Source organism: Chamaea fasciata, unplaced genomic scaffold (assembly GCF_029207755.1).
Source record: "Chamaea fasciata isolate MVZ Bird 193981 ecotype frontalis unplaced genomic scaffold, bChaFas1.0.hap1 SCAF_17, whole genome shotgun sequence".
Taxonomy (NCBI): domain Eukaryota; kingdom Metazoa; phylum Chordata; class Aves; order Passeriformes; family Sylviidae; genus Chamaea; species Chamaea fasciata.
Genome location: NW_027094102.1, coordinates 12,882,608 through 12,890,966, shown reverse-complemented (window position 1 = coordinate 12,890,966; position 8,359 = coordinate 12,882,608). Strand labels below are relative to the sequence as shown.

At 53.8% G+C, this 8,359-nt stretch overlaps 1 protein-coding gene across 4 annotated transcripts; it reads right to left on the bottom strand.

The window, feature by feature from the left end:
• Positions 1-661: 661 nt before the first annotated feature.
• LOC136298214 (perilipin-3-like) lies at positions 662-4,970 on the bottom strand. Of its 4 annotated transcripts, none has more exons than XM_066198813.1 (8): positions 4,907-4,970; positions 3,923-3,990; positions 3,000-3,195; positions 2,631-2,713; positions 2,162-2,405; positions 1,605-1,804; positions 1,342-1,470; positions 662-1,247 (listed from the first exon to the last, which is right to left on the bottom strand). In XM_066198813.1, the coding sequence occupies exons 2-8, from the start codon at positions 3,983-3,985 to the stop codon at positions 777-779; spliced, it is 1,386 nt and encodes a 461-aa protein (XP_066054910.1). In that variant the 5' UTR covers positions 3,986-3,990; positions 4,907-4,970; the 3' UTR covers positions 662-776. The 4 variants fall into 4 exon arrangements, with proteins under 4 accessions (XP_066054910.1, XP_066054908.1, XP_066054909.1 ...); XM_066198811.1 differs by having other exon boundaries at positions 4,861-4,950; XM_066198812.1 differs by having other exon boundaries at positions 3,923-4,052; positions 4,861-4,946.
• Between the last annotated feature and the right edge of the window lie 3,389 nt (positions 4,971-8,359).

Genomic DNA, 8,359 nt, shown 5'->3' with positions numbered 1-8,359 from the left:
CCCCCCATGAAACAATTTTAATGATCTTTAAATAAAAAAGTAACTCTGGAAGAAGCAGTACCCACATGAGAGCAGATTCCACTTCTGGTCTTGAAGACAGAAGGATGAGAAGCCAGGAGCAGAGCTTTTCCTCTCAAAGTCCCTCAGGTACCTGATCCACCAGTCCAACCCACAGCATTTCCTGGCCAGTCTGAAGGCACTGGGCTCCTCAGCCTCTTCCAAAAGGAGCTGGACACGGCCCTGGAAGAGCTCTGAGCTCCCCAGAAAGCCTGGTCAGGAGAGGGCAGTGCTGGCAGCAAGTGTCTGTCACCCACACCTTCCACCCCACCAACCTGAAACCTGCTCCAGGCAGCAGCAGATAAACAGAAGAGGAGATTTTGGCCTTGGAGGAGCAATGCCAAGGGGTGCCAGGGCTCTGGCAGCTCTCCCAAGCACAGGACAGTGCCAGCAGGGCACATATTTGCCTCCAGGCTTGGGAGAGAGAAGGAATTGCAGCTTCCCAGGACAACACAGGTGTGATCCTTCCTGTACCACTGCCTGCTCTTCCTGCAGCCCTCAGTGCACAGTGGAATTCCAGCAAGGGAGAGGTGGGAAGAGCCCAGCTCACACCCACTGAGCAATACTCCCAGTCTTTGTCCAAGAGAGACCAGAGACAGGGAGCTTGCGTGCAGCAGTTTTATTTTAAGCAGTTGTGACCGACTACAAGCAGCTTTTAGGAAGACAATTCTTTACACTCACTGAGGGTTTAATGCCAACAGCAATTGTTGTTATATCCTTTATCTGGGGGTGCTGAAGGTTTCCAGGTGCTCTGCCTCCTCCTCCTGGGAGGACTGATCCTCCTCATCATCTTCCTGGGAAGATTGATCCTCCTCATCATCTTCCTGGGAGGACTGATCCTCCTCATCCTCCTCCTGGGAGGACTGATTCCTTTCCTCCCTGGGAGAGAAGGGTCCCACCAGCCAGGACAGAGGAGTGTTGTTCTTCAGGTAATCCAGCAGCTCCTCCATGTACTCCTGGATCACAGCCAGCTCCCTCTGGCTCCGGGTCAGGACACTGCTGGACAAGTCCTGGAAGGAGTTTGCCACTGAGAAAGCAGCATGCAGCTCCTTGATGGCACCGAGAGCCTGCTTCAGCCTGTCCTGCAGGCTGCAGGGAAGGCCCTGGATGGCAGCCACCACCCCACAGCAGGTGAGGTGCAGCTGCTGGGTGACCCTGCGTGCCATCAGCAGGGTCAGACACTCCATCTCCTGGGGGGAATACGATCACGAACGAGTCACTTCAAAGAGAAAAACCGAGGGGATGCCCAAAGCCCTTTGCCTGCCTCCCTCCCCAGGAAGGTACCTCTGGCTCGGCAGGGCTTCCATCTCCACTCTCTTTGAGATACTTCCTACTCCAGTCCAGCCACATGCCGTAGAGTTTCTCCTGCTCCTCCTGAAGCTTTTGATTAAATCCTTGTTTAAACGCCTCAATCTGTGGCAGCGGAAGATCAGAGTGCCAGGACAGGCAGATCAGCTGGGGAACTGCAAAGCTCCTCAGCACAGCAATGAAGCTGATAGAGGACCAGGGCTTGGGTCCCCTCCTTCCAGGGGCTGGGCTCTACCTACCAGCTCGAGGATGCAGTGGAGCTGTGCCAGGGCCCCCTGCATGCCCTGCCACACCTGCTGGATCCTGGCGGTGGAGTGCAGGTGGGCAAAGAGCCGAAGTTCCTCCGAGAGGGAGCCCAGGCGCACAAAGTACCTCCTGTGCTCCCGCTGCTGCTGCAGGGGCAGCACGTCCGAGCCCTCCTCACACACCGCCAGCTGGGCTGGGGACACAGGCAGGACCAGAGTCAGAGGTGGCACTAAAACAGCCTCAGGAGATCCCACACCAGCAGCCAGGGGCCCTCCAGTGTGGCACTGTGTGCCCAGAGAAGCTGGGGCTGTCCCCAAATCCCTGGAAGTGTCCAAGGCCAGGCTGGGCAGGGCTTGGAGCAGCCTGGGATGGAGGAAGGGGTCCCTGCCCATGGTGAGAAGCCCAGAATGAGCTTTAAGGTGCCTTCCAACCCAAGCCATTCTGGGATTCTCTTCTTCCCATTAGCCCCATTCCAGAGTAGTGGGGTGAGGAACAGGGCTGACCATCCCCACTCCAACAGTTCCCACAGCCACATCCACCCTTTCCTTACCTAGCTCCTCATTTCCAAGAGGGAGAGAGTCACCTTCTGCTCCCCCCAGCACAGCCTCTGCTCCACAGACGCCTGTCTGTCCCACTGCAGGCTCAGCAGCACCGGTCACTGCGGGTCTGGCAGCCCCCACGCTGCCCTGCAGAGTGTCCTTGGTGACATCCAGCACCTCCTGCACCCTGCTGCTCACAGCCTCCTTCACCTCAGCCACTCTGCATGACACCAGCTCCTTTGTGTCAGAGAGAATCTGGGGAACAGGAGGAAGGGCAGATCATGGAGTGGGTTGCGTCTCACCCTGAAATCCTGAACTGCACCAAGAGGACAAACAGCACAGTGTCACTTGAGTGTTTGCGCTGGTAGGAACTTGCATCACACGCTCAGGTGTGTGAGCCTACATCACTCCCTAGCTTAGAAATCCCACAAGAGCCAGGCCCCTCTGCCTGCCAGGGACAGCCCAGCCTTTAATTCTTACCTGTTCCACTGGCTTTTGAATGAGTGGCAGCTTCTCCCCCAGTTTATCCAAACCTTTGGAGGCATACTCACTTGCTGCAGCAACTGAAGAGAGAATCAAAAAAAGTGTCAAAACACGGGTTTTCTGCAATTTCACCCCAAGTTCCACCTTGCAAAGATCAGTTTTAGGAAAGTCAGCATCAGAGTCACTCCCTGACTCTCCCTCACGCTGTTGGGATCAGGGCCCAGCTTTAGCCTTATTTATAAGCCAGGGGTTGTCCTTTCACTATGGCAATGGAGAGGTGCATTTCCTCATGCCAGGAGTGCTTCCAGGAGTGGAAGGAGCCAGAGGGTCCCTCCCAGCAGGGCCTCCCCTTCCCCAGGGATTTACCGTGGGGCTCCAGGGTGGCCAGCACTGGCTGCACACAGCCGGCCGTGGCCTTGGTCACGCTCTGCACTCCCTTCTCTGCAGCGTCACACACAGACCTCAGGTAGGGGTGGCTCTCCTTGGTGGAGGCATAAGCTGCAGAAACCACGTCACAGGCAGAGCTCACCAGGCTCAGATTGGCCACCTCCTTCACTGCAGCCTGGAACAGCAAAGAAAAGTGCAGCCACGAAGCTCCAAACACGGCCTGGAGCAGTTCTGCCCTGAAATTCTGTGTTTGGGAGGAATTGTCACCAAATCACCTGGCCTGGCTGAGGGAGAAACTCCTGCCTTGCTCACACACTGAATTAAATCTGTAACTCAGTCGTGACACAAGCTGCGGAGCTTTGGCATTAACGATGGTCCAACCCAGGAAAAATTCCCTCCAGCACAAAGAACAATCAAGTTTGGGGGTGACCTCGATTCTTCAGCCACGCATCCATCTCCAGTTCACCTGGAAGGGTTACTTGACAAGCCAATATCCCAAGAAAAGCTCCACCAGCCGGGACTGAGTTGGGGTTAAGCTGACAGACTTCATCCTTGCCTGCAAGAACGCTGCCAGTCACAGGAGCAGAGTAAGAGCAGCAGGTCTCAGGGAGGCTGAAAGATTGGAGCCTTTCCATGGAAGCACTGCTTTCCAGGCACCAGGATATTGAGTTAAAGAAACACCTTTCCTAGCCAAGAACCGGGTGATTTTGCTGAGCCTCAGAGGTTACAGGGACTTTAAGTCCACACCTTTGTGTGTGTTGTCACCCAGAAGCTGCAGGGCACAACCTGAGCAGAGGAAAGTCCCATTTTGGAGGGCTCAGCTCCCCTCAGTCACAGCAGGGCCAGCTCCTCACCCTGCACCCAGAAGCTGCCACTCCTCACATCCCCCAGAGAGCACTGACCTCCTGCTCCTGCTCTGGGGAGCTCTGGGCAACCTCCTCCTTACCAGGCACAGCAGAGGCCATGGCAGCTGGAATGCAAGGAACACCAAGGCTTTGGGGAAAGCTCGCCCTTCCAAGGGGACACTTCCCTCTAGGGTCATAAAAGAGAGAAGTTCTTTTACTGCCTGGTCAGGGGAAAACCAAAACAACCTCTTAGGATGGGTTCTGTGCCACTTGCAAATCTACCTGGTTCCAAGTTTTAAGTTCCAGGTGGTTTGCGATAATCAAAGGAACAAGGAGAACATTCTTTCCTCACCCCAGAGACCAAATATTATTAATGTATCTACGAGAGGCACAAGGTACTCCCTTCCTCTGATGCCTTAGGATTTTAGCTTTTCTATTTTTCATATATTTGTAATCCCACAGTTCTTTAGTGTATAACTCTAAACTCCTTATACAGTGTGAGCTGCTGCTTCCCCGTTTTGGTCAGACACAACAATTCCTCTCCAGGCCTGGGGATCAAGGACCCCTCACTGCCTCAGACCTTGAGAAAGGTAAACAGAAATGAGTTGTGGGGAACAAACCCGGGGTAAATGACTTCATTACCTGAAGCTGTAATTGGGAGATTAATCCCCAATATGCAAATGGACCAAACTTACAAAAGTGTGCAAACCCATGACCATTGTCCATTTTGAGTGTATCCCCTGGGGTGCTTTGTCTGCCCTGGATGTACCTGGAGGCCCTTCAATAAATACAACAGCTTTTTATTCCCTTAATTTTGCCCTAGTAGCCCTGGAAAAGGCATCACCTCCCCACCAAAGCTTCAAGAAATGCTTGGCTAAAAGCAACAGTAACAGCAGAACTGGAGGAAACCAGAGCTCAAGGGTCCACCCTGCTGCAATCACATCCTGACACTTGAATAATCCTCCTGCAAACTCCAGAACAGGACCTTCTCTTACCGTTAGAAGCGAGCAGAGAACCAGCAAGGCAGAACCAGGCACCCACCATGATCCACCAGCCCCTCCTGCCTTTTTATCGTGGCTGGGATGGGGCAGGGCAGGACCCTCAGGGACTGACAGCTCTGGGGAGCAGCAGGAAGGAGCCAGGAGCTGTCCTGGCCAATTAGAGGGGAGCAGCGCTGACATGGGCTCATTAATTACTCTGGAGTTAGGGGGGCACACCTGGCCCCCTGTAAAGCAGCTTCACTTGGAGGCCTCCAGTTCATCAGCAATGACTGTGGGAACATGTGACAGCAGTTTTCTATTCCTGCATGAACAATATTTAATGATTGATCGTGTTCCTAGATTAGGGATGAGCAACAAGAGTTTGGGTTATTGAAGGGGAACTTAATTTCTAAGTTTGTCTCAGGTGCCACAATCCTTTGCCAAGCAGGTTCAGTGCTCTCTGGCCAGTTGTATGCAGTTCTCCTTTTGGATTCTGAACCTCCCTGGATCTGAGTATTGCAAGCAATTGAGTTTATTTATTTATTTATTTGTTTATTTATATTTTTCTGATGGCAGACACTAAGTACCAAAGATTATTCTATTCACACTAAATATATGGCATTATCTTTGTGCTTTCTCAGGCACGTCAAATGGTAAACTCAGTATTAGAAAAATGAAAAACCCACTTTGGAATGGCCCTGGCTGCACAAAGATCACAGTCCCATACAGTTTTCTGCATGGTGAGGCTGCCAAACAAAGGTGTTTTAATGGTCATGCAGCTGCTGCAGTCTCACTGCTGGGGGCTCAGCCAGGAAATCTGGGGGTTCTGACACACTGGCTGTTCTCAGAGCTCACTGTGCCCATAACAGAGGCCAGGAGGGTGATCAAGGAAATGTCTCTGTGTGTTCCCTGGGGTCTGTGCTGCAAGAGAGGGAAAAACCCCTCCAAGCCCTCCCTGTGCTCCAGACAAGCCCTGGAGAAGGGCTGAAGTCCTGCAGGAGGACCCATCAGCCCAGAACACCTGGAGGGAGGAGCAGTTGTTGTGCTTCACCTCCAGGTTTGTCTGTCTGCTTTGGGCTGTGACAGCAGCAACCCTGGAACATGTCCTCCCACTGCTCAGCCTCTCTGCTCCCGTAAGGCTTTGGATGACCATGCTTATGGCTGCCACCTCATACAGGGACAAAAAGGTCCTGGGTGGCCTGAGATGTCCAGGCAGACCCCTCTGCCTGGAGCAGTAACAGCCTTGAGTCTCACAAGGGGAGGTTTAGGTTGGATATTGGGAAAAATTTCCCCACCCAAAGGGTGATCAGGCATTAGAACAGCTGCCCAGGGCACTGGTGGCATCACCATCCCTGGAAGTGCTCAAAAGACCTGTGGGTGTGGGGCCTGGGGACATGGTTTGGTGGCAGAGCTGGCAGTGCAGGAGAATGGTTGGACCTAATGATCTTAAGTGCCTTTTCCGACCTTAATAATTCCATGATCCCATGATTCTGATTCCATCTTCTGAGGGTGTTTGCATTGGAAATTGGATTTTGAACCTGTTGAAGTGGGAGCTACCATATTTCAGAGGATGAGCTTCATCTGACTCAGCAGCACAGCACAAGCCATGGCCTCGAGGCTGCCAGAGCTCCAGGAGCCTTTGGACAGCGCTGCCAGGGATGCCCAGGGTGGGGTGGTTGGGGTGTCTGTGCAGGGGCTGGACTCCATCATCCTTGTGAGTCCCTTCCAGCAGAGGATATTCCACGATCCTATGAAGGAAAAAGGGCATGGGAAGAGGCCAAAACAGGCACTGGCTGCACCTTTTCCCCATAATCCACACAATTTCAGCCAAGCTCTCAGCTTGGTGCTCACAGGGTCTCAGGTTGCTGCTCACCTGGGTCTCTCTGCTGCCACAGCCAGCTCAGGGGATGTCTCTTTGTGTGCCTGGGGTGTCTCTCTGCACTGCTGTTTGGAAGGAAAGACAGCACCCAAGGAGAGAGAGGTGCTGTGGAGCTGGGAAGGGCAAATCCTGGACAGAACTGATGGGAGGTGACCCCAACACATCCTGGCAGCTGTTGGTGCTGGAGACATCGGAGACCCCACCAGCTCGGTCAGACCCAGAAGTGCCAGTTCAGGCTGTGAATTAATCACCCTCCCTGTCCTGATGGCTGCACTGGTGTCTGAAGCCCACAGAGCTCCTGTGGAAGAGCAGGAGCACAGCCTGTGGATGCTGTATCCATGACAACAGCTCCTTCCATCCACCCTCAGCCAGCTGCCAGCTATTAGAAGTGGCCAGCCCAGGGCTGGTGATGGCAATGGCAGGGCTGGAGCACTGGGCTGGCTTTGAGGGCTGTGGGTCTGAGTCTGCAGCCCTGCCAGCTGCCTGTGGGGTGACTTTGTCTGGGACTGTTGGGTTTTGTGTCTCAGCTTTACAACGGTGTCCACGATTTTGACCTTTTTCCACAAGAGGCTTTGGGATCCACTGGTGCGAAGTGCCAGGTGAGATTCAGGGTTACTGATAATAAACTCCACACTCACCACCAGGAAATCATGTCCTGCTCAAGTCACAGCCCTCTCAGCCAGGGAATTAGGAGTTTCCCAGAGCAGATCTGGCCAGCACAAGTTGCCAAATCCTTGGGTTTGCTCCCCTGTGGGAGGAGGAGGCACAGGCAGTCTCTGATGTGGCAGAGTTCTTGTGCAGGAGCTACACTTGAGGTGAGAGCAGAGCTGGCAGGATGTCAGGCTCTGCTCTCCAGCTCGTCCAGCTCCTCCTCCACATACCTGGAGGAAACACATCCAGCAAGGGCATGGAACCTCCTGGAGTGGCTCCAGAGCAGGCACTGGGGTGATCAGAGGGATGGAGCAGCTCTGCTGTGAGGAAAGGCTGAGAGAGCTGGGGTTATTCAGCCTGGAGAAGAGAGGGCTCTGGGGTGACCTAATTACAGCCCTTTGGTACCTGAAGGAGCCAACAGGAAAGATGGAGAGTAGGAGTGACAGGACAAGGGGGAATGGCTTCAAACTGAAAGGGAGTAGGTTTGGATTGGATACTGAGAGGGAATTGTTCCCTGTTAGGGTGGGGAGGCCCTGGCACAGGGTGCCCAGAGAAGCTGTGGCTGCCCCTGGATCCCTGGAAGTGTCCAAGGCCAGGCTGGATGGGGCTTGGAGCAGCCTGTTACAGTGGGAGGTGTCCCTGCCTATGGCAGGGATGGCACTGGATGGGCTTTAAGGTCCTTCCAACCCATTCTGTGATGATTCTATGATCAAATAGGTGCCTGTCCCCCAGAAGGTGCCTTCCACCAGCACCCCTTGTGTCTGGACCAGTACTTCCAAGCAGGTTGGATAAGTTTTGGCTGCAGCAGGAAAAGTGGGATACTCATAATAGACCATCCACACTCCTCCAAGAGCATCCTGAGAGACTGATACCGGGCTCAGTGCTTGGGTTTGGGGGTTTGCATGGTGCCCAGGCATAGAGGGAGTCACAAAGCAGAAGAGAAGCTCTGGGTGCCCCTCTGCCCCACAACACACTTGTTTAGAG